The sequence below is a fragment of the Phoenix dactylifera genome, chromosome 7 (genome assembly GCF_051530095.1).
Source record: "Phoenix dactylifera cultivar Ajwa chromosome 7, Ajwa_hap1_PhDact_Kaust_v1.1, whole genome shotgun sequence".
NCBI classification, from domain to species: domain Eukaryota; kingdom Viridiplantae; phylum Streptophyta; class Magnoliopsida; order Arecales; family Arecaceae; genus Phoenix; species Phoenix dactylifera.
Window position 1 is genome coordinate 7,279,833 of NC_143196.1, and position 26,434 is coordinate 7,306,266.

A 26,434-nucleotide genomic window follows, 5' to 3' on the forward strand; every position below is an offset into this window, starting at 1 on the left:
TCTCCGCCGAGGTGTGGTGGAGGCTATCCAGTGTTTCTTCTCCCGGGCTGCTATGCCGGAGGACTGGAAAGCCACTTTCGTTACGCTTATACCGAAGCGTCCGGATGCGGTTGAGCCTAGTCATTTCAGGCCTATTAGCTTGTGCACGACTTTATATAAGGTCGTGGCAAGAATAATGGTGGGCAGAATGAAGCCCCTTTTGCCAGGCATCATTAGCCAGGAGCAGGGGGCGTTTGTAGCTGGTAGAAATATCTCACATAATGTTTTGTTGGCTCAGGAGATGATGTGGGATCTTCAGAGAGCACCGAAGCGGCGCAGCTTGATGGCCATCAAGCTGGATATGGAGAGGGCCTATGATAGGGTCAGGTGGAGCTTTCTGGAGCAGGCGCTGGAGGCATATGGTTTTCACAGACAGTGGATCGGATGGGTCATGGGGTGCGTACGGGGACCAAAGTTCTCCCTCTTGGTCAACGGCACGCCCTCACATTTCTTCGAGTCCACATTGGGGCTACGGCAGGGATGTCCTTTATCTCCATACTTGTTTATTATTTGTGCTGATACTTTGTCACGAGCTTTGCAGAGAGTTTGCGCTAGCCGGGAGCTGGTGCCGTATAGTCCGGCACCAGGGGCCCGACCCCTTTCCCACTTATTTTTCGCTGATGATTGTCTTCTTTTGACCAGGGCACGAGTGGCTGAGGCACGGGTTCTTCGCAGGGTGGTGACGGACTATTGCATAGCGTCTGGCCAGAGAGTGAACTTCCGGAAGTCAGCTATTACCTTCAGCCCCAGTACGGAGTCCAGAGTTCGACAGGAGATCCGGGGGTTACTGCAGATACCAGAGCAGGAGGGGACGCTGACCTACCTGGGAGTTACCATCACCGGCCGACGACCGCGAGTGGCAGAGTGCTCGGGCCTGGTGCAGCGGGTACAGAGCAGGCTTGAGGGATGGAGAGCATCTTCCCTATCCATGATGGGGAGATTGACTTTGGTCAGATCAGTGTTGGGATCCATACCGATGTATCTCATGGCCAACACTGTTATGCCAAAGACGACCTTGTTGAGGATTGAGCGTCTTCTTCGGAGTTTTTTGTGGGGCTCACACGGTGGAGGCCATGGAGTGCATTTGGTGGCTTGGGAGCAGGTCTGCCGTCCTATTAGTGAGGGCGGTCTTGGGGTGCAGTCCCTGATGGAGAGGCGCGAGGCGCTCATCGCTCGGCATGCAGTTCGGTTTATACTTGAGCCACATAGCCTATGGAGTCAGGTGATGGCAGCCCGATATGGACGAGGGGGCCTAGGGGGGGCATGGAGGGGCCGCCGAGTCTCTTTCATGTGGCGTGAGATTGTGAGGCACTTACCGACTGCATTAGCGAGCACCAGGTGGCTGATCGGCGACGGGCAGAGCATTGATGTGACCAGCGAGCCATGGGTGGACACCGTGCCATTGAGGCGTTGGCCGACCATGGTCGATGTAGAGGCAGTAGAGGGACTACGGGTTAGCGACCTTTTGGCAGGAGGTGGAGTAGAGTGGGATGATACTAGACTTCGACAGCTATTTGGGGTACACCTCGCAGCGAGGATCCGGTCTCTTCCGTTACCAGGATGTGGAGGGCGGGATGTCAGGGTATGGGGCACATCGAGCCAGGCCAGTGTTAGGCTAGGAGACCTCTCCCGTGTCATCCAGTCAGAACGGGAGAGGGGGCCGGATTGCACATGGATCTGGAGGCACGGTCTCCACCCGCGGGTAGCCCTCTTCTTATGGAAGGTGTTCTGGGATCGCCTTCCGACGAGAGCTGCGCTGAGTAGGCGTGGTTGGGGGATCCCTGCAGAGTGTGGAGCGTGTGGGGCTGTGGAGTCGGTAGACCATGTGCTCTTTCAGTGTGTATGGGCGAGATTGACATGGCAGTGGGCCGGGATCTCGCAGGAGGCCCGGAGTGACAGGCCACAGTTCCTTCACATGATACGACAGGGGCTACCCAGTTCCGGGACGTGTCAGGAGGCTATTAGAGCGACTTGCACAGCGCACCAGATTTGGCTGGCAAGAAATGCTCGTACTCTCGGCGACCGCAGGGTGTCACCGAGGTTTGCTGCGGAGCTTGCTCGTGTTCAGGCCCTTGAGTTTGTACCCACCACCTCTTCAGACAAACCTTTGACAGCTCGGGACACCTGGGGCCCCCCCTCTGCTTCGGCAGCCCACCATATGGTATTTTTCACCTGGGAGCCCCCACCCCCGAGTTTCCTCAAGGTCAATTTTGACGGGTCGGTGTTGGACGGCGGTGCGCGGGGTGGTGCGGGCTTTGTTATACGAGGCCCGCACTCCAGGGTAGTTGCAGCAGGTGGCTGCCAGCTGTTCGATACGTCGGTTCCGGAGGCAGAGCTTCGAGCAGCCTGGGCGGGCGTGCGCCATGCGAGGATGATCCTGCGAGCCAGGTCGATCATTTTGGAGGGCGACTCCACCACGGTCATCGGATGGATTCGGAGAGGGGCGACGGGTGATGGTACAGACCACCCTTTGATCCGCGACATAGGGAGCATGATGGGAGATGAGCGAGCCTTTCAGGCTCAACATGTATTTAGAGAAGCTAATGGGGCAGCCGATTGGGTGGCGGCCCATGCGGCTCATCACTCAGGGTATACCCTTTGGTCGGGGGAGGAGGAGCTGCCACATGCGCTCCGCGAGTTGCTTTATTTTGATTTTCTTGGATGTATTCGTACACGTATTGTATGAAATATCCGTTTTCAGCAAAAAAAAAAAAAAAAAAAAAAAAAAAAAAAAAAAACTCATAAATTTGGATCCATGAGGTACTGAATCCTAAAAAAAAAAAAAAAATTAAAAGTTAATCCAACTCCATTTAATTACATCCACTGTATTATGAGAATCAAAAGTGGCGTACCGTTCCGGAGGGCAATGGTGGACTCCTCGAGGTTGATGGAGACGAGGACGCCCTCGTAGTGGATCTCGGCTTTGGAGGTGAGGCTGATGAGGCTATTCATCCCCCTTTTCTCCAAACCCTTATCTTGGCAGCCAAACAGCAGGAAACATACATGAAAACCTAAAAGCAATGCTAAGCCGATCTCAAGCAAAACTTCATCTATAACAGATCCAAGAACAGGAAAAACAAAAGGAAAAGGAAAAGGGGCACAAGACCCAACCTGAGACCTAGGAGGGCACGGCATCCTTCTTCGCTGCCTTCTTATCGCGGCGGTCGGATCCACCAAGCGCCGGTCCTCGACGCGTGTTGCCGGAATGCTCGAGGGGGAGGAAGACAGAGCCGATGGAGGGGTTGGAGAGCTCATCAAGCTCAAGATCCAAGTCAAGAAAAGCCGAAGACGGCGTGAACCTGGAAAGCAGGGAGAGCGGTGGAAGAAGAAAAGGAAGGAGAGAGGCATATCTGGCAGTTGTATTTCTGGGAAGCAGGGTTGAGCATTCAAAACAGAGAAAGAACCAACCCCAAACCATACCTCATCGGACATTAATGGCGCGAGATCCGGCGCATAAGCGGCCAGAACGCCGGAGCCGTCTCCGAGCGCACCCCCTTCAATACTGTCAGCTCCGACTTGGAGAAGAAGGGGTGGGGTTCCCGGCGGCGTAGGAGGAGGGGGAGCTCGGTGCGGTTGAGGAATTGGAGAAGGGATTCGGATTTGGGATGCGCTTCTCGGGCGCCAGCGTTGCCTCAGTGGCCGCCATTGCCGAGCACTGCTCGCTGGGATGCTTTGCTGGGGAGGGGGAGAGTGGGGTTAGGGATTGGGAGAGGTTAGGGATTTATTGGGGTGGGGGTTGAGAAGATATTGCATGAAGCTCAATCCAAGCAAGTATGCATTTAGAGTCTCCCCAAAAAATTCTTCAGGTTTATTGTGAGTCAACGAGGAATTGAAATAAATTTTGAGAAGATCCATGCCATATTGGAGATGGTGCTCCCAAAGAATAAGGAGGTACAATGCCTCGTCTAATAGCGGCATTAAGTAGATTCGTCATGACGTCAGTTGAGAGCAGCCTTCCTTTTTCAAAAATTTGAGGCAACCACACAGGTTCTATTGGACGAGCAAATGTCAACCTAAACTACAGAGTTATCTCAACACCCTAATGCTCCTCTCCAAACCAACCCCGATGAGGTACTCTATCTCAATCTGGCTATTTCCTCGACGGCCATAAGTTCAATGCTCATCCATAAGGAGGCCGGTGTTTAGAATTCTAGATATTATAAGAGCCAAGTCCTTCGAGACATGGAGACTCAATATCCCTAATTGGAGAAAGTAGCGTATGCACTTGTCATCTCAACAACGAAGCTTTGCCCATATTTTCAAGCTCATCCACTCATCGTCCCGTCCGACCAACTGCTGAGACAAATCCTACAGCAGATGGGTTCACCAGGGAGGTTGGCTAAATGGGTGGTGATGCTCACTGAATTTGACATATGTTATCAACCTCGGGTCCAACACTTGAAGGTCTTCACTGATTACCGACTAGTAGTGGGATAGGTTTGAAGAGATTTTTGAGCAAGGTCTTTGATTATGGAAAGATACTTGCGGAAAGTTCGAGAAGCCTCCTCGGCCTTCAAAGCAGTTGAGATTTTGCAAATCCCAAGGTTAGAAAATGCATGGGCTAACCGTTGTCGATGTTGGCTACCTCAGACTACTCCGACCTCCATCAAGCCACCTACCTTGACGTGTTCGATCACCCGAGCATTGAGGAGAACCAATTTATATGTTGCAAGCCAAGCTCAAGCCCAACTAGATGGACATGATCATGGACTACCTCAAAGATGGAAAACTTCCATAGGAGTGGCGAGAGGCACATCGGTTGAAGAGTTAGGCTGCACGCTATATCCTGCTAGAGGAAAATCTCTATAAAAAGCCAATTATGCACTACGCAAAGTTCACGAAAGAATCTGCAGAAAGCCACCTAGGCAGCAGAATACTGGCCTACAAGATACTTCGTTAAGGCTACTATTGGCCAAGCATTCAAAAGGATGCCGCTGACTTTATGAGAAAGTATGACTGATTCTAGATACACGCCAACGTCCAATGACAACCGTCTGTGTCCCTCTCCCCAATCAATGCACCCTGATTGTTCACCCATTGGGGGATGGACATATGGGGACCATTCTGTCATACAACTAGATAAAGAAAGTTTCTGATAATAGCCATCAACTACTTCACCAAATGGGTCGAGCCCAAGCCTCTAGCTCACATCACTGAGGAGAAGGCTCGGGGCTTTGTATGGAAGCAAGTCATACGCCGCTTTGGTCCTCCCCATGCTATCATCACTGACAACGAGAAGCAATTCAACAACACCCGCTTTAGATCATTCTGCACCGACCTGCACATTGAGCACCACTTCACTTTGATGGAACATCTCCAATCAAATGGAGAGGCCAAAGTAACCAATCAAATAATTTTGTGGGGCCTGAAAATGTGGCCGGACGGGGCTAAAAGACTCTAGGCTGACGAGCTCTATAGCGTCCTCTAGGCCTACTGAACCACACCTCGAACTCTGACTGGAGGGACGCCTTTTGTTCTCACATATGGGGTCGAGGCTGTGATCCCAGTGGAGATCGGACTACCATCGCACCGAGTCGACTTTCTGGAGGAGCAAGAGAACTCAGAGCATCTACGAGTCAACCTTGACCTGTTGGAGGAACTAGGGAGTGAGCTTGGATCTACATGGCTGCCTACCAGCATCAAGTAGCCCGACATTACAATTCTCGGATAAAAGCTATGCCCTTCCGGCCTAGGGACCTGGCATTAAGGAAGGCTGAAGTCTCCCAGCTAACCGAGTGATGCAAAATCTCACCTAATTGGGAGGGACATACAAAATATCCAGTGTCGTCCAACCTCGAGCTTATCACCTCAAATATTTAGATGGAACGACCATTCCTCAGACGTAGAATTTTGCCAATCTCTGGATGTATGATGAGTAAAGCTCGACGGAGCGATCTTATAAGTTGAAATTATCTAATAAGATCTCATGCTCTGTCCCTCTAGAAGAAATCATTCTATGGTGGTTGCCAGAAGGTTGGCCTTGTGTTAAAGGTTTAGCATGTCAATCGACCTCGCTAGGTCAAAAATGGTCCGAGCAGAAGGTCGGCTCTTGCCCCAAAGGCTTGACGTGTCAACTGACCTCTCTAGATCAAAAGTGGCCCAAGTAAAAGACCGGCTCCTGCACCGAAGGTTCAACATGCCAACCACCTCTTTAGGTCGAAAATGGCCAAACCAAAAGGCTAGCCCCTGCGTCGAAGGCTCCGCATGCCAAGTGACCTCAATAAGTCGAAAATGGTCTGAGCAGAAGGCTGACCCCCGCATCAAAGGCTTGGCATGCCAACTGACCTCTCAAGGTCGAAATTGTCCCAAGCAGAAAATCCGCCCCTGCACCGAAGGATTAGCCTACCAACCGACCTCTCTAGGTCGAAAACGGCCCGAGTAGAAGACCGCCTCGTGCACCGAAGGTCAAAATTGGGAGAAATCTGGAGAAGTTGTTAAAATTGCAACACCAATCCCACGATCGGTCTCCTATCTAGCCAGCCTGATGTCCTCATTGACAAGGGCGGCGCATCAAAGTGGATAGGAACCATTCAACATTGGTATACACAGAAGCACTATAAGCACAAACAAGAATGGAAACAAAAAAAAAAGAGGACGAAGTGAAAGAGATAGTCTTTATTCAATGTTCAAGTTATAGTGGAGACTATTGATACTCCTCCAAACTGGCTACAGCTCACCAGAAGGTCCAACTAATTAAAACACACAATGATGCCAATACGTGGTGGATTGAAAGTGGCCACTAGGCGAGCCCAGCGCCATACCGTTGAACTTGCATATCAAGAGCTCTCCACAGTTAGCCACATCCTAATTAGAGGACCCAGTGAACATCAAGATCCCACCAATGTGACAAGAAGGATATCATCCACATGCAAAGCATTCATGCTCGATGTCCAAGTCGTACTCAAGCCAGTCACTTCTAGTCGACCCATATGTTCTAATTCTCTAGTGGTAGGTAGGCTCCTCCATCGGACATACACAAAAAGCGGGCAGAGGAGGTAAGCAAGAAGAGCACCCTAATAGTCTGAAAGAAAACCTCCTCCTGTCCCTGGATTACCACACTAACTTAGGCATCGGAGGGTCCCCCGCCGGATACGTTCGAGCCAGATGACTTTTTTGTTTTGTGCTATTTTAGGTCGGAGTGCTGCCATCTGACGAGAATCTCGGCTGCAGCAACTGAGCGCCACTTGCCTTCTCCAATTTCGACCAAAGCAGCCAACCATCGAGCTCTCTAACATCGTTGTGTTTCTCGCCGCGCTGCCTAGAGCCAGTCAGTTCTCAGCTGCAGTAGCTATAAACCAACTCAATGCATTTTTACCCAAGAGTAAAAAATCGAGTTATCCATACAAGAGCATGGGCAATCTGATGGTGACCGAACTTTCTGTAGAATACAACATCTAGAAGGAGTCCAACAGTTGCTTCCCACCACAGCTTCCTCGAAGGGCGGCACGATGGTCCCCAACCTAAGTCCTTTAGCGAGGACTCAACCACTTCACATCCCGTGACAGTAGAAGACTCGTATCCTAAGAAACAAGCAGCCTTACCCTCGTCCTCCAGGGCATATGGAGACATGTTTTTCGATCCAACTGCTGACCCGACAAGCTTATGATGCATTTCCGATCCCATTAAAAGGCGAATCTCGTTTCATTTATAGGCAAAGATCTACCGCGGGAATCGAAGCGCCCAAGCTTCGATTAAAGGATGCGTGTCTAACCCCAGCCGAGCTACATTCAATTTTGGAAAATCCTAAGAGACCTTACCTGCCTCGGCAACATTTTTGAGATTTCCTCCTTACTAAAGTTTGGGCCTTATTGAGGAAAGGTGCATTGGCCTTGGCCACAAGTCAGCATGAGGACACATGCAGCTTTTCGAGGGAACAACTAGATCCTACCCCGTGACAACTGCCAACTAGGAACCATCTCATCATCGAGGTGGCAACGTTGGCAACCATCTTGAGAAATGAAGGGCAACTGCCAAGCAGGAACCAATGCATCACCAAGATGGGAACCTCGACAACCATCTCGAAAAACAAATGGTGTAATAGCAAGATTACGAGCAGCCTTGTACCTAACCAAACAACCCTTCAGATGAAAAGTGCACAAATCGAGCCATCAAGTAAATAAAAAGTGAGCAGACTTTCATTTCTCTCATTAGGAAAAAGAAGAGAAGTATAAAACAATGGCTCACAACCGAGCCAACACAAAAAAAAGCAAGAGAAGAAGAAAAAAGAGACCACCAATGACAAATATAATCATTTATCTCTCATCCGAGCACTTGCTTGAGAAGGCATTTTGTTAAAGCTGCATCCTCCTCGACGATTTTTATTAAAGCTGCATCCTCCTCGACGATTTTCATTAAAGCTGTACTTCTAGAAAAACTACTTTTGCAGCCCGAGCAAGATAGCTCGGCTGAGTTGTGGAAGTAGGAAAAAAAATGAGATGCCTACAAACTAGCTACAACTCACCAAAAAGTCCAACCAATTAAAACACGCTATGACGCCAATACGTGATAGATCGGGAGCGGTCACTGGGTGGGACCAGCGCCATACCGTCGAACTTACATATCAAGGGCTCTCCACAATTAGCCTCATCCTAACCGAGAGACCCAATGATCATGGAGATCCTATCAATATGATAAGCAGGACATCAACCACATGCGAAGTATTCATGCTCGATATCCAGGTCGTACACAAACCAATCACTTTTGGTTGCCTACATGCCCTAATTCTTTGATGGTAGGTAGGCTCCTTCGCCTGAGATACAAAAAGTAGGATAGAGGAGGTAAGTAAGAAGAGCGCCCTAATAGACCGAAAGACAACCTTCTCCTATTTCCTGATTACTACACTGATTTAGGTATTGGAGGATCTTCCGTCAAATACCTTTCGGCCAAAGGACTTTTTTGCTCTGTGTTGTTTTATCCAACAAGGATCTCGGCTGCAACAATCGAGCGCCGCTCGCCTTCTCCATCTCCGATCAGAGCGGCTGACTATCGAGCTCTCTAGCAACATTATACTTCTGGCCACTGTGCCAAGGGAGTCAGTTCTCAACAGCAACAAATTCTTTTATGATTTATATTGTCATGCTCTTTTTTAAAGAATGATCTTTTTGATCATCTATTTAGAGAAGCACTATGTTGGACAAACAAATCCCATATACGAGCGTCATACTTCGTCTTCGTTACGTGAGATATTAATTCAGGGAATGCCATTTGAATACTAATATGGTTTTATCGCCTATGTTACTGAGTTCTAACCTTGCGCCAAAAGGTCAAGCACCTGCGACGACTTTTGTGGCCATCTTGCTGTCATTTTACACGCGGATACGACAACTAAGACAAGTCTTCAAGACTCTCAAACTCACACGGCCTCCATATCCAATTATTTAAGCCATCCCATTCTTGAAAACAAGTCAGTCCAGTCCCTCGCTCTACTAGCGCAGTATCTCTTCTCCTCCCTCAAAGAAACGCATCTCTACAGCAGAGAAATGGATGACCAGAAAGCCAAGGCACCAGCAATTTCTGATCCTCCTCCCAATCAAACTTTAGCCTTGGAGAAGCCAAAGAAGCCTCCAAGAAACAAATACGCTTTGGCCTGTGCCACGCTTGCTTCGATGATCTCAATCCTCTCGGGTTATGGCAAGAACACTAGCTCTCTTAAGTGTGACGGTTATGAAGTCAGCAGCAGTATTTTGCTGTTTCTATTGCTAGTCTTTTCTAATTCTTCTACTACTTGTCTACAGATGGAGCGGTGATGAGTGGTGCCTCTGTTTTCATTCAAAAATACCTGAAAATAAATGATACCCAGGTCGAAATCCTCGCCGGCATCATCAACCCGTTCGCCCTCGTCGGCTCCATCGCCGCAGGCCGGACCTCCGACTGGATTGGCCGCCGCTACACAATTATCTTCGCGGCTGCCATCTTCTTGGCCGGGGCCCACCTGATGGGCCTCGCCCCAAACTACGCCATCCTCATGGTCGGCCGCCTTGTTGCCGGCGTCGGCATCGGCTACGCTCTCATGATCGCCCCCGTCTACACCGCCGAGATCGCCCCCACCTCGTCCCGCGGCTTCCTCACGTCCTTCCCGGAGGTATTCATCAACGTCGGCATCCTCCTCGGCTACGTCTCCAACTTAGCCTTCGCCAAGCTGCCGGATCACCTCAACTGGCGCATTATGTTCTGCGTCGGTGCGGTGCCGCCGATCTTCGTAGCCGTCGCTGTCCTCGCCATGCCCGAGTCGCCTCGGTGGCTCGTCATGCAGGGCCGGCTTGGTGAGGCCGAACGGGTCCTCGCCAAGACCTCGGACACGCCGGAGGAAGCCCAACTCCGGCTCTTGGAGATCAAAGAGGCCGCTGGAATACCCGAAAACTGTAACGACGAAGTCGTCGCAGCGCCGGAATACTCGACGAAGTCGTCGACGAAGAAAAACCATGGCGAGGGCGTGTGGAAAGACCTGCTTCTCCGACCGACACCGTCGGTGCGCCGTATACTGATCGCCGCCATCGGACTACAGTTCTTCCAGCAGGCTTCGGGCATCGACTCGGTGGTGTTGTACAGTCCTCGAGTGTTTGAGAAGGCCGGGCTCAAGTCGGATTCCAATTCCTTAGGCGCCACGGTGGCCGTCGGGTTCATGAAGACGGCGGCGATCTTGGTGGCGACGTTCTTGCTGGACCGTGTCGGGCGGCGGCCGTTGCTCCTAAGCAGCGCCGGAGGAATGGTTATTTCTCTCGTGATTCTTGCTTCCAGTTTGTCAGTTATCGAACACATTCCTCACGAGAAGCTGACATGGGCGGCTGCGATGTCGATCTCGACGGTGCTGACCTTCGTCGGCTCGTTCTCCATCGGCCTCGGGCCGATCGCGTGGGTGTACACCTCGGAGATCTTTCCACTGAGGCTGAGGGCGCAGGGAGCGAGCTTGGGGACAGCCACCAACAGGATTGTGAGCGGGGTGATCAGCATGACGTTTATATCGCTCTACAAGACGATTACCATAGCTGGGAGCTACTTTTTTTATGCCGGGATTGCGGCGGCCGGGTGGCTCTTCTTTTATTTCTTCTTGCCGGAGACGAGGGGAAGGAGTCTGGAGGACATGGAGGTGCTCTTCGGCAAGAAGCCGGAGGGTGGAGAAGAAGAGAAGGGTGAGGCGGAAGTAGTGCACCGAGGTGGAGAAGATAGCAATGCGAAGACTGAGGTTTAACGCAATTACTCTCTAATTACTTTGTTATTTGAACATTGCGAACAAGAATCATTAAAGAAAAATAAAATCGTAAAGCACTTGATGCAGGGTGCTTTATGTTCTCTTTTATTAGTTTCCTTTCAGCTGATGCTAGAAAATGATTGTAATTAGCTCATCAAGTTCGGCTTGTTTGTTATCCAGCCGAGCTCACAGCAACTCATATACTTATGATAATTAAAATGATATAATTATACATACATACATACATACATATTAAGCTGAATCTATGTAAGTTAAATCTAGCTAGTTCCAGCTTGGGTCATTTGTTAATTGATCGAGATAAACGTGAGCCATATCTCATGGTACGTGAAGATGAGCTAGTTCACGAGTGGCTTCCTCTGTTTGACGGTCGTCTAGCAAAGGAGCCAAGCAATCCTGAGTAGGTTAAATCATGTGAAGGAGAGATTAGTCATTAAGGAGTCAGCCAAGAACGAGTACAGTGGTCGATGGGAACGTTTTGGCTGGCTTGGTTGGGCTGGCAAGTTGAGTATTGGACTCACCAAAAATAAAAATAAAAAAAAGTGGGAGCAAATTGGATCATTGCTGTTCCTGGACATTTTCCTAACCATTGTGGTCCCTTTTTTTTCACGTCCTTGGGCGTTTTCCTAACCATAGGGGTCGCTTTTTTCTTATCAAAAACGTTGGAAAAATAATAAAAGAATGCCCCCTTCTCTAGAGTAAATCATGTGGCTGGTGGATTCTAGCCTTCTAGGTAGTGCAGTGTAAGTCCGTCTGATCTTTGTTTTTCGAGTATTGGCCCATGGCCTGACCCCAGATGGTATTAGATATTGTCGATGAGCCAGCCCATGTGCAACCCCCAAACCTATTAATAATATTGGCTTAAATAACATATCTTTACCGCATATTAGTGTATATTTCGATGATTTTAAGCTAATTATCAGCGGGAAATATTGAGTTTGAGTAATTTGATGGACGCTTAAGATATTAAGTAATTTGTATGGATGGAGCGGAACGAGATTGTTTGACTTATGTTTAGGCCGGAGTAGAGTTATCTTTTTTTCATATAATACATGTGTGCGGACTAAAATCTTGTTTGGCATTACTATAAGTAGTAGAGCTTTGTCTCTATATATATTTTAGATAGCGGAGCATTTAATAAAAAGTTATTTATTATTTGGCAACTATATTCGTTAAGTACTGTGAAATTTTAATACATACTTGGTATTCTAATATTTTGGAATGATTTGAAAATTTGAAGGATTACTTTGAAAATTATTAAAGATGACAGGATCTATGTGAGAATCTTCCAAACTTAAGGGGTCAAAATATTTTTTTTTCTTTTTTTCTGTTGCAAGACTATTTGCCCTTTTTGCAGAGTAACATTTGGTTTTCATGTGATTTTTCCATGCTCCTAAAAGTATCAAAAGACTAGGCCTGCATATCGACAAGAAGATATTAAAAAAATAAAAGACTCCTAACACTTCGATATCCATTCCTTATTTCTTTCTCAATCTGGCCGGCCATTGTTATTAACCTCGACCATTCTCTTCGTTATCTAATCTTATTCTTACGTTATTCCTTCTCACCTACTCACATTCCCAAACCCCTACACTATCTTCTTCTACTTCCCTTCCTCGAATGGCTGCGTATCGATCTATCCTTTTTTTCCTAGGATTCCTTGGTTTATCAAGTTTGCTTTAGTAAAAACTTTTCTAGCTAGGATTTCTAAGCTCTAGTAAGGTCTGTGATAGCATAATTTTAGAGATCATGTAACAACCTGCATCATCCATAATATTTTTCTTTATTAGCGTGATTCTGTATTGACATATATTATATTTCTTTATTAGCATGATTTTGCTAGAATGATTTTAGGGATCACATAATAACTTGTATCAGTCAGTAATATTTTTCATTGTTAGTGTGATCCTATATTAGTTTATATTATTTCTCATGTATGAAATCTATACACACATATATATAACTCCGAGATGACCGAATATGATGGAATAGAAAAATAAAATCACTTTTCTCTCTCATTTTTTCTTGTTTTTCTCGTTTTTTGCAAATATTTTAACATGGTACTAGAGCCACCGATTACCTAATCTATCTCCACCACTCTTCCGCCTTTGTTGGAGCTGTCGTTACCATGTCTAGAAGCTTTGAAGACCCCTCTTGCTGATTTATCGATCTCTATTCTCGAATGAATCAACACCCAAAAATTTTCTATTTTTTGGTGGATCTATAGATCCTTTATTTTCTAATAAATTATATTGATATAATTAGTAAATCTGCATATCCTCTATTTCTGTTAAATTAATACCCAAAGATTCTTTGTTTTCTATAGATCCGCAGCTCCTCTCCACCGCTTTTCTCCTCAACATCAGATCTTCAGTTATCTATCCTCACTGTCATTCGGCTCCTTTCTCTCCATCTTCGATTTTATTTGCTGCCTCTGGCACCTTCACCATCTAGTTCAAGATCTCTTGCTTATTTTTCATGGCGCCTCCGTCTACGAGAATCATTGACCTTCGGTTGCCTTCTCTCTGAGCTCTGTCCTTGCTGCAACTGTCATTTTCTATATATCTTATCACTACCACATCATCAGACAAGTCAATCAGCCACATCGACAGACATGTCAATCTGTTACATCAATTAGACATATCAGCCTACCATATCGGCTTTTGAGTTGTTATGTCAACTCCTAATCTGCTATATCAGCTTCCGAGCTACTATCATAGCTCATGTTTTATCAAATCAGGCTTTATGCTACCACGTTAGCTTTTGATCTACTATCATGTCAGTCTTTGAGTTACTATGTCAGCTCCTAGTTTACCATATCAGCTTCTGAGCTACTACTCTAGCTCTTCATCTAGTTTGCCAGTATTTTGGTACATTTGTGATCTAGTTTTCAAACTCAAGTTGGCACATGTAGTACCATCTTGAGTTTGAGGGGGGATGTTTGTTGCCCAAGGAGACAACCCAAGAGGGGGGGTGAAATGGATTTTAATTAATTATTGACCAATCAAAAATAAAGTGAGTGATTAACTAAATCTATTGCAAGTGGATTAGTTATATCACTAGATGCAATGAACGAAGAGAGAGAAAGAAGCAAAGAACAATACAAACACAGAGAGGTTTATAGTGGTTCGGAGCCAACACTTGCTCCTACGTCCACTTTCCAAGCCGCACTTGGAAGTTCACTATAATTCCTAGAATTACAGCCGGTTGTTTTGCAAGCTCACAACCAAACTTGTTGTTTTCACGAGATCACAACAAACTCGGTCGGTTTTGACAGGCTCACCAACTAGAACCAAACGATTGTTTTTCCGGGGTGACAATCAAATCCAGTTGATTTTTTCCGGTTCACCAACCACAACCTTACACTGTTGGTTTTATCTTTGACTCACCAACAAACCTTGCAACCCTTGATTCAATCCTCTGATTGAACCAAGTATAAAAGGGAAGAGTTTAAAGTTCACAAGTAGAGCTTCTGAAAAGCAAATATTAAACAATATAAATAAGATTAAGTTAGAAGCCCTCAGACAGATTTAAGATGAGGAAGTGGGGCTTCTCGATTTCTGAGTCTCCTCTTGAATGAGTCGGAGGATGGGGAACAGTCGGTAGAGCTTTGAATGCGAAGGAAGCCTTTTTGGTTTGAGTTGAATGCACTTCTTCCTTCTCTTGCTTGGATTCACTCTTGAGATGCTCTTGGTGATTGAAAACCTTTAATGCTCAAATGGAGTAACTCTCTTCTTGTCTACTACTGTTCACTCTAGCTATTTAAGTGATTTTCTTCGAAAAATAGCCGTTAGAGAGGAGATTAGAGCCGTTCTGACCCGTCTGCATATTCTGACAATGTATCCGTTGGGATCGGAGTCGACTCACGCAATTTAGAGTCGACTCGGCTGTTACTGGAGTCGACTCGCACTTTACTGGAGACGACTCGACCACTGTTCCAAATTTGAATTAAAGTGCATGCCTTGTCCTGGGGTCGACTCGGACCAAACTGGAGTCGACTCGCCAACAGCTGGAGACGACTCGGGCACTTAGGGGTCGGCTCGTTCCCGGGGTTCCAGAAATCCAACTTTCTGTATTTCTCTCACGAGTCGACTCAGCCAAACTAGGAGTCGACTCGGCTGACTTAGGAGACGACTCTGGAACACCTAGAGTCAACTCGTTCACAGGGTCTCCGAAACTGATTCTCTACCTTTCAGATTGCTTTCCTCTGGGAGTCGACTCGCCAAGCATCGGAGTCGACTCGCAACCTTTTCGAGTCGACTCGCTAACAGGGTCTAAAATCCATCATTCTGTCTGTTACCCTTTGGAGTCGACTCGGGACCATCTGGAGTCGACTCGCCAAGCATCGGAGTCGACTCGCAACCTTTTGGAGTCGACTCACTAACAGGGTCTAAAATCCATCGTTCTGTCTTTCTGTCTGTTCTCAGTCGAAGCCGACTCGGAGAGTCCCGAAATCGACTCGAGCTTGTGCCGGAAACTTCAAGTGTCCCGGAGTTGACTCGCACAGTTCCGGAGCCGACTCGTGATGCAGACTTTGGTTTAAATAGAGTTCAATACTTAACCACAATACTTCGAACCAAAGCTCAAGGCACTTAGACATAAATTCATAAAGATTTACCTGAAACACTAGATTGAATTCATTAGAACAACATAAGACATACTCAAATGCTTTGAGCTCATCAAAATCAATTAGGGAATACTCAATCACTCCACAATCTTTTTCTTTTTGATGATGACAAAACATTGAGTATTTGTAAAGTGAATTACTCATTCAAGGAATGATTCAAGATAAAGTTTTGAAATGAATTCAAATATTTAGTCATTTAGTATATCCAAAATTGAAAGGTATGAGTCAGTAAACTCTGAAATTAAAGCTCCCCCTTTCATTTGGAATTGTATAAGCCTTCAAATCATACAATCAATTGTTTGGCTTATATGTCTTTAATGAGTTTGCTTTCTTAGAATTTCAGATTCTCCTCCTCAACATGTGCATTCAATTTTGTTTGAGCTTTGTTCAAGTTTTCTGAATTTTCTTTTAGTGTTCTAAACTTGAACTTAGGTTCTTAATTATAGAAGGAAAAAAACTGACGATTTTGCTTAAATATTTTCTTGTTTAGTGATTCCCTTTACATACAATATATCATATTTTCTCCTCCTTTTTGTCATCGTAGCAAAAAGGTGAAGTATCAAGAAGTCAAAACATACAAGAAGCATAGTAAATGAGACAAAAGGATATGCATTTTCATTCACTGTAAATTTGAATATATAAGAGATGTTCAGAAAGTACATCTACAATAAAGAGATACATAGTGTTAAAAACACAAAATGCATACAATCAACACAAAATACACTATGCAGCAAATACAAAATCATCCTCTAGGGGAGGGAGGACAAGGGCGAGCACTCCTCTGCGCAGTACGTCGTCCACGCTGATCCGGCTGAGTAGAAGACGACGGCCGAGATGATGATGGTCGTGCCTAAGTGGCAAATGAAGTCGAGCTCGGCCTCGATGATGAAGGCTGTGACTGATCAGGTGAGGAGGCTCTGGCCGGAGGAGCAGAAGGCCTGGGAGGAGAAGGCTGAGGCGCTGGCTCGCCCACACCAAAACGGACCTCCAAGCCAGGTAGGAGCCTCACCATTGCATCGATCAAAGTACCGAACTTTGACCGCTGCAGCTCATAAAAAGTTGCCAGCTGAGAGCAAATTTCAGCTGTGGAAGCCTCCATCCTCCCCTTTAGAATTGAGGCCTCCTTTGCAAACTCGGAGATGTCGAGTTGCTCAGGCTGCCCCAGTCCTGACACACGGGCGAGGATGCTCTCGAAACGCTCAGCGATGCTCTCCTGATGTCTGAGTTAGCTCCTTTCAACTGACTTGACACTCTCCTCAAGAGCGTCAATCCAGTGGTGCAGCCTTTCAAAAGCTGACGCACACTGGGCAGTCACCTCACCAGCAATCCTCCTTACCAAGGAATCAAGCAGCTCTGTACTCAGCTGTGGTACGGAAGGACCACAGGTGGGAGCAGACTGTGGCATAGTGGATGAAGGGCCAGCATGATCAGTGAATGGGAAGGTAGAGGGATTAGTGGAGGTATCCGGATCACGGTCAGAAGTGGGAGAGTGAGGAGCAACGGGGTCAGATGGTATGTCAGAATAATTCTTTCTAACCAATGTACCCTCAACTTTATGGAATCCCATTCGGTGGAGAGTCCCCTCGTCCATATAGTCAGTGTAACGAAGTAAACGGGAGGGTCCCCTCTCAGGGATAGGAACCTCAAACTTCCTAAAGATCAGAGTGAAGAGCATACCATAAGGAAGACTCAGTCTAGATTTTTCTAAAGGATCACAAATATAATTGTAAATGAGTTTAGGAAAGTTGAGAGGGACGTCATGTAGGATGTGGAACATAATAGCAAGGTCTCTCTCAGAAATAAAATGAAACCTACCCGTTTTAGGAAAAAGGGTGCGAGAAATAATGCTAAGTAGAAGGCGCATCTCAGCGGAGAGCTGATTTGCGAAGACCTCTTCAATAGAGGATAGGGGTACTCTCCCTAGAATGGCCGTAAGGGCCTCGGATCTATCAGAGGGGTGAGTGGGAGCTATACCCTCACGAGAGAGGTGGAGGACTTGGGCAATGAGGTCCTCCGAGATGCAAACGGAAACATTGGCTACCCTCCCTTGAAGACCGCCGCCATCCTGTGTGACGGTGCCATAAAATTTTCGGACTAACTCAGGGTATGTGGAAAGATCAAGAGAACAAAACAAATCTAGACCTTGAGCCCTAAGATGATGCCCTATGGTAAACCCTTTTTGGGAGAGGAAGTCAAAATCAACTTTCCTCCCGGTTGAGGCAACTTTTCCGGCACACGAGCGTGAGGGACCAACCGAGGCGGAGAGGGAACTGAAGGAGGTGATCTTACCAGTTCGTTCCTCGCCTTGGATCGTCTCTAGGCACCGCTCGCAACGAGAAGTCTCTTCCGGCGAGACACGGTGGCTTTCTTTGGACACATCCTGACCTACCCAAGGAGGAAAAGACGTGAAATGGGAGAGAAATAGGAGGAAAAATGAAGGGAGGAGGCCGATACGACCGTGGGAGACAACTCTGGGGTTTTGGGACAATGACGGCCGAAAAGAAAAGTTTGGAGAAAAGTCGGTTCATTTAGGGTTAAAAGATGGATTTCCGACCTCGAGTCGACTCCTGGTAATTCACGAGTCGACTCGTGTTTAGGGTTAAAAGACGGATTTCCGACCTCGAGTTGACTCCTGGTAATTCGCGAGTCAACTCGCGCACGAGTCGACTCGAGCTCTGGCACACACCAAAGTCTCAGTCAGAACCGTGCTAGAGGAGAGAGAGAAGGTAATCTTTAGAGCTTAAGAAATGATTTGATGATCATTGGCGTGGGATACTATATAAAATATAAATTAATGATCAAAATCAATAAATGAGAGAAAAGAATCAAAGAAATGGATCAATCACTCCTAACCCTCTTCTAAGAATACAAAATCGATCTTCACTCAAGGATTTTATGAAGATATCAGCAAGTTGATCATCAGTACAAAGAAACTCAAGCATCACATCACCATTTAATACATGATCTCTTATGAAGTGATGTCTTATCTCAATGTGTTTAGTTCTTGAGTGCTGAATTAAATTTTTAGTTAGATTTATGGCACTTGTATTATCACAATTTATGAGAATCTTATCTTGTTTAATGCTATAATCTTCCAATTGTTGTTTGATCCATAGAATTTGTGTACAACAACTTCCGACAGCAACATATTCGGCTTCCGCTGTAGATAGTGCAACCGAGTTTTATTTCTTGCTAAACCATGAGATTAAGTTCTCTCCTAAGAATTGACATCACCCGCTGGTGCTTTTTCTATCAAGTTTACAACCAGCAAACTCGAAATCAATGTACCCTATTAAGTTTATGCTTGATTCTTTAGAGTACCATAAATCTATGTTTTTTATTCCTATTAGATACTTAAAAATTCTTTTAACTGCAATTAGGTGTGATTCCTTAGGATTAGATTGATACCTAGCACACATGCATACACTAAACATGATATCAGATCTACTTGCTGTAAGATATAATAATGAACCGATCATACCTCTATACAGCTTTTGATCTATACTTTTACCTGATTCATCTCTATCTAGTTTGCATGATGAGCTCATGGGGGTGCTGATTGACTTGTTTTCATCCATATCAAATTTCTTTAGCATCTTCTTGATGTACTTAGCTTGATTGATGAAAATTCCTTCCTAGATTGTTTGATTTGAAGTCCAAGGAAGTAGTTCAGCTCTCCTATCATGCTCATCTCCTTAGGATCGGAGTCGACTCGTGCGATCTGGAGTCGACTCGGCTATTACTGGAGTCGACTCGCGCTTTACTGGAGACGACTCGGCCACTGTTCCAAATTTGAATTAAAGTGCATGCCTTATCCTGGGGTCGACTCGGACCAAACTGGAGTCGACTCGCCAATAGCTGGAGACGACTCGGGCACTTAGGGGTCGGCTCGTTCTCAAGGTTCTAGAAATCCAACTTTCTGTATTTCTCTCACGAGTCGACTTGGCCAAACTAGGAGTCGACTCGGCTAACTTGGGAGACGACTCTGGAACACCTAGAGTCGACTCGTTCACAGGGTCTCCGAAACTGATTCTCTACCTTTCAAATTGCTTTCCTCTGGGAGTCGACTCGCCAAGCATCGAAGTCGACTCGCCAAGCATCGAAGTCGACTCGCTAACAGTGTCTAAAATCCATCATTCTGTCTTTCTGTCTGTTACCCTTTGGAGTCGACTCGGGACCATCTGGAGTCGACTCGGGACCATCGGAGTCGACTCGTAACCTTTTGGAGTCGACTCGCTAACAGAGTCTTAAAATCCATCGTTCTGTCTTTCTGTCTGTTCTCAGTCGAAGTCGACTCGGAGAGTTCCGGAGTCGACTCGAGCTTGTGCCGGAAACTTCAAGTGTCCCGGAGTCGACTCGCACAGTTCCGGAGTCGACTCGTGATGCAGACTTTGGTTCAAATAGAGTTCAATACTTAACCACAATACTCTAAACCAAAGCTCAAGGCACTTAGATAGAAATTCATAAAGATTTACCTGAAACACTAGATTGAATTCATTAGAACAACATAAGACATACTCAAATGCTTTGAGCTCATCAAAATCAATTAGGAAATACTCAATCGCTCCACAATGTTAGTATAATTTTAGGGATCACGTAATAACCTGCATCGCCCATAATATTTTTCTTTATTAGCGTGATTCTGTATCAACCTATATTATTTTTCTTTATTAACATAATCTTATTAGAGTGATTTTAATGATCATATAACAATTTGTATCAGTGAGTAATATTTACAATTGTTAGTGTGATTCTATATTAGTTTATATTATTTTTTTGTATGGAGTCTGTACACAAATATATATAACCCCAAGATGTACCAAATATGACAGAAGAGAAAAATAAAATCACTTTTCTCTCTCATTTTCTCTTATTTTTCTCTTCTTCTGCAAATATTTTAATAGTTTACATTTTCTTCCCCCTTTCTAATTTGGTAATTAGAGAGGAATCACTTAGTTACATGCATGAATAGCTACAATCCAAAATATTAGCAAGTTAAAGTCGATAAAGCAACAGTTAAAGAAAAATCATCATTCCAACCTATGTTAATTCACCTCGTGTAGCAAGTTTTGCAGCTCACACTACTGCTTGACTCCCTTTTCAACAAATATATGTACAACTAAACATAGATTAAAGAGATAGGCAAGCACTAAAGATACAATCATATATACATGGCTAGCTAGTGGAAGACTGCCTCTTATTTACATAAGAAATTGTGTTGAGTCATATTCTAGTTAAATAGCATTTGCCTGTAGAATCTGAACGGCTAATGCAATTTACTTTCCTAAAATGACATGCTTAGAGGTGTTGCCAATTAAGCACCCATGTCCTGCAGTCGACCTTGATGGTAATGAACAACAATTGCACCCTCTAGCCCTATCAAATTTCTCCTTAAGCACACCAACATGAGGGAGATACCATCTTACTAAAGAAGCAAGTCTTTGAGAGTGGGTCAGAGAGGTGCCATGGGAGGGGTTATAGCATAGTGAACCTTGAGGGAAACCAAATTGTAATAGTAAAGAGGGGAACTGTTACTATCAATGGCTTGCAGCCACACTCATTGCCTCCCTTGCATAAACCCACAATGGTGCTGAGGGAGGACAATTAAAGAAAAGATCTTGCAGATCTTTAAACAATGCATGACATTGAGTGCAAGCGAGGTGACAAAGTTATGTACTACTACTACTCAAAGCTGTAGGTAGATGGCCACGAGCCAAACACCACAAGAACAACTGAAACACTTGGTGCACTTGCACTATCCAAACCAAATTCAAATGTGGTTCAATGGATGTGCGGTCTGCATCATTTTTTGAATGGCTGATTTGCTACAAATTGGAGATTGCAATTTGATTTACCCAGATTGCCTACCTTTAGGCTGGATTGGCCTTGTGAGCCTTAATTCCTCCTCCCTTGACCTCCTCCTCTTCAACTAACCTTTCTTTTGAGTCATGCTAATCTTCATCGTTATAATATGTGGAAACTATTTCCGCAAAGATGAGCGATGAGGATAAGGAGATCATGGAGGAAGAGACAACATGGGTATCTCTCCAATGTGAAGATTTTAGAACATGGATCACAGTTGCAAGATCACTAGAAGGATGTGGGAGACCGAGAAAATTGATTCTTTAGTTCTAATCAATGTTATTAGCCTAGTCAAAGTTTATCCAAACTACCTAGTCTATATCTATAACTATTTTTTGTTGAAAAATAGTTCACTTGATGTAAGACTGTCTGCTTATTGTACTTCCATTTTAACCACATGTGAATTGCACGAGCAATTATGATTTGAACTACACAAGGGTCGACTCATGTTTTGAGGAGGTCGACTCATTGACTGTGCCACTTGAAGAAAACATTCCAGAGTCAACTCAAATTTGTCCTTTTTACTTAGCGGTCGACTCAAGTTTTCAAACAGAAAACTTTAGATTTCATCTTTGATCTCCATGGATTGGATTAAGATCATTTTCTTTTAGAACATATCCAATAAAGTATTTGTGAAGAACTAATGATTTTGCAGTGCTTCATTTCTTCTGATTTTTCTTGACTTATAAAACTTCACAATTAAGCCAACAAGCATTAGTACACAACATTATCTCAAGTGTTTTGTAATCATTAAAATTCATCCTTTAGGGTTGACAATCTTCCCCTTTTTGATGATGACAAAACCATTGAGTCTAAAAAAATTTTGTAATAAATTTCAGATCAATTATAAGAATTTTATAATGAAGTTTAAAGCAAATATGACATTCAGAGATATATGCATAATTTCAACAAGTTGAGGAGAAAATCTTCCCCTATCAGTTACAAACATTTAAATTATGCAGAGTTCTTTTTCTTTTTCTTTTCTTAAGATTTTTCTTGGTTGTGCAGTACCATTACCATTCCATATATATATATATATATATATATATATATATATATATATATATATATATATATATATATATATATATATATATATATATATATATATATTACCATTTAAATCTTCCCCTATATATTACCATTAGTGTAAAGATTGGAATTCTTTTCACATTTCTCTCCCTTTTTGTCATCAACAAAAGGAAAGAAAAAAAATAATTTCAATTTTTTTCTTTTTGTGAGCCTAAACATTAGGGATTAATTAACAGTTGTGTTAAGGAGAGAGGGTAACAGACTCAATATATTTTTATTGTATCAGAGCAACATACAATTCAAGAAAACGTATATTTCAAGAAAGGTGAGTATTCATTGCAATTAATAAATGAAGTACACTTGATAAATCAAAAAGATACAATTGGTATCAATTGGTATCAGTCAGCATACAAGTGTGCCAAAAAGATATGAAACAAAGCTCAATACAAAGTTATGTTTTGAAAACATGGGGGTTCAGTCTAGGTTCAGTCTAGGTTTAAGGTTTTGAAGATGAAGGTCCAGACTGATCTTCCTTTTGCTTTTCCATCAGCTTATCCATCTTGTTGTTTAGTGTAGAGATAGAACCAGTAAGCTGAGTGTGTTCTTCTTTCAGTTCTTGTATAGAACCTTGAACAGAATTTTCTTGAGTCCTCAGTTGTTCTTCAATTTCAGTAATTCTTCTTTGCTGATTAGCTGCCAATTGCCTTAATCCTTGCAGTTCAGCCTTTACTTCTTGGGTCAAGTTAGTGAGATCATGTACTTTGCTAAAATAGACTCCAGAATTAATCAGTGCTTTAATGATGTTGTCACCAATAGCTTTTAACTGCCACTTCTCAAGTCGTAGTGGAGGATCTGATGGTTTTTGTATTGGTGGAGGTTGACTGACTGGAGGTTCTTTTGGAGGTGCTTGAGTAGGGATTCTTTTGCCTTTAAGTGGTGTTGGAGTATCTTGACCACTTTCATCCTGAATTTCTTTTCTTTTATGAATCCATTTGCCCTTAGTTTTGACAAATTCCATTCTCTTCAGTGATTTGTCATTGTAGACATCTGAATACAGTAATTCCTTCTTGGTCTTCCCTTCTAAGTTCAAATTGAAGTAAGTGAAAACTAATTCAGAACCATACCATAGGGAAGTGAAGCTCCTTTTCTCTGTCCTTGAGCTTCCATGTATCTAATCATTAAGTAGGGTAGGTTCAGTGGTAGTCCTTGAATAACATGATGCATTACCAGTATGTCTCTTTCTAAGACATGATCAAATTTTTCTATCTTTGGGAATAGAATCTTGTTAATCATGTGATGCAACAAACGCATCTCTGCATTCAGTTGATTGGCACTGACTTTAGTCCAATCTTCTGTGACTTCTCTATTCAGAATGGTGCTTATCCCTTCGTTCCTATTCTCTAAATGATCTTCATTCTCTCCATCATTGGAAATCCGAAGAGCATCCCTAAGAATTTCTTCTGAAATCAAGATAGGAACATCTTTAACCTTGGACGAGATCTGACCTTGTCCAAATCTGGCATTGTTGTAGAACTCTCGTACCAAGTCTGGATAGGTTGGCACATTCAGTGAATACAGATATTCCCAACCCATCTCCTTTAGATTTTGACATAATGGGAAGTTCTCCTTCTCCAAAAACTCGAAATCCACTCTTCTTCCGGTGGAGACATTTCTTATGGAGAGGGGACCTTGCTTTGAAACGGAAGACGGAGGTGACAGAGGGGCCGAATCGAGCTGAGGTGGCGGCGTTTTTTGTCTTTGTGGATTCACGGCTTTCTCTGCCCTAGCCTTCGTTCTCCTCTCATTTTGCGGAGTGGTATTTTTTCGCTTTGGTCCGGATGTGAGTTGCTTTCTTCTCACCATTGGAAGATCAATCAGAACCTCGGAAAGGTTTTCTAGGGTTTTTGGAGGTTTTTGTTTGAAAGAGTGTTTGAAGACTGAAAACGTTCTAAGGGGAATGAAACGTTTCAGGTTTAACGTTTCAGAGAGAGTGCGTTCTTAGAATCCGTTTCAAATAGTTCCACTTTAGTCGACTCATTCAACTTATGAGTCGTCTCCTATAGGTTAGGGGTCGACTCTTTTAACTTAAGAGTCGTCTCCTGTAGGTTAGGGGTCGACTCTTTTAACTTAAAAGTCGTCCCTTACTATATGAGTCGACTCCTCATTCACATGAGTCGTCTCCTCAAACAGTTCAAGAGACAAAATATTTTTTAAATAAAATTTAAAAATCAATTGCAAACCACATATCAAATCAACTAAAATTCAACCAATAATAGTCAGTCAAAATATGCAATTTAACATTCATAATCAGTCATCAAAATGGATCATAAATGCATAATTCATCTCTAAATTTATAAAAGACTTTTTCATTAAGAGGTTTAGTGAAAATATCTGCAATTTGTTTATCAGTATTTATAAATTTCATTTTTATATCCCCATTTTGAGCATGATCTCTTATGAAATAATGTCTGATTTCTATATGTTTAGATCTTGAGTGTTGTATAAAATTTTTAGTTAGATTTATGGCGCTAGTGTTGTCACATCTTATAGAAATTTTATTTTGTTTTATGCCATAGTCCTCGAGTTGTTGCTTAATCCATAGGATTTGGGCACAGCAACTTCCTGCAGCAATATATTCAGCCTCAGCTGTAGATAGTGCTACGAAATTTTGCTTTTTGCTAAACCAAGAGATTAAGTTTGTTACAAAAAATTGACAAGTTCCACTTGTACTTTTTCTATCTAATCTACAACCAGCAAAATCAGCATCTGAATATCCAAAAGTCAATTATAGATGTCTTAGAATATCATAAACCTAAATGTTGAGTTCCTTTTAAGTATCTTAATATCCTTTTAACAGCAATTAAGTGTGATTCTTTAGGATTTACTTGATATCTTACACACATACAAACACTATGCATTATATCAGGTCTACTTGCTGTAAGATAAAGTAAAGATCCAATCATTCCTCTATACAGCTTTGAATCAAAGAATTTACCATGCTCATCTTTTTCTAATTTACAAGAGAGGCTCATAGGAGTACCTAATGATTTTGAATCTTTCATACCAAACTTCTTTAAGATTTTCTTTATGTATTTGCTTTGGCAAATGAAGATTCCATTTCTTGTTTGCTTGATTTGAAGTCCAAGGAAGAAGTTGAGTTCACCCATCAAACTCATCTCGAACTTACTTTGCATGAGCTTAGCAAATTCTTCACATAAACTTTCATTAGTAGCACCAAATATAATATCATCAACATATATTTGAACAATCAGAATATCAGCATTTTTCTTTTTAATAAACAGAGTTTTATCAACATTTTCTCTTGAAAAATTACTCTTTATTAAAAAGTTGCTTAATCTATCATACCAAGCTCTAGGAGCTTACTTCAAGCCATAAAGTGATTTGTTCAATTTAAAAACATGATCTAGAAGTTTATGATTTTCAAATCTGGAAGGCTGTTCTACATAAACTTCTTTAGTTATGAAACCATTTAGAAATGCACTTTTGATATCCATTTGAAATAATTTAAAATTCATAAAGCATGCAAATGCAAGTAATAGCCTAATAGCTTCAAGTCTAGCTACAGGTGCAAAAGTTTCATCAAAATCAATTCCTTCTTCTTGATTATATCATTTAGCAACTAATCTAGCTTTATTTCTAATTACAAT

At 43.6% G+C, this 26,434-nt stretch overlaps 1 protein-coding gene across 1 annotated transcript; it reads left to right on the forward strand.

Annotated features, from left to right (window-relative positions):
• The first annotated feature begins 9,248 nt into the window (after positions 1-9,248).
• On the forward strand, positions 9,249-11,333 carry LOC103714789 (putative polyol transporter 1). Its single transcript, XM_008802198.6, has 2 exons — positions 9,249-9,669; positions 9,774-11,333. The coding sequence occupies exons 1-2, from the start codon at positions 9,519-9,521 to the stop codon at positions 11,225-11,227; spliced, it is 1,605 nt and encodes a 534-aa protein (XP_008800420.3). The 5' UTR covers positions 9,249-9,518; the 3' UTR covers positions 11,228-11,333.
• The last annotated feature ends 15,101 nt before the right edge of the window (positions 11,334-26,434 follow it).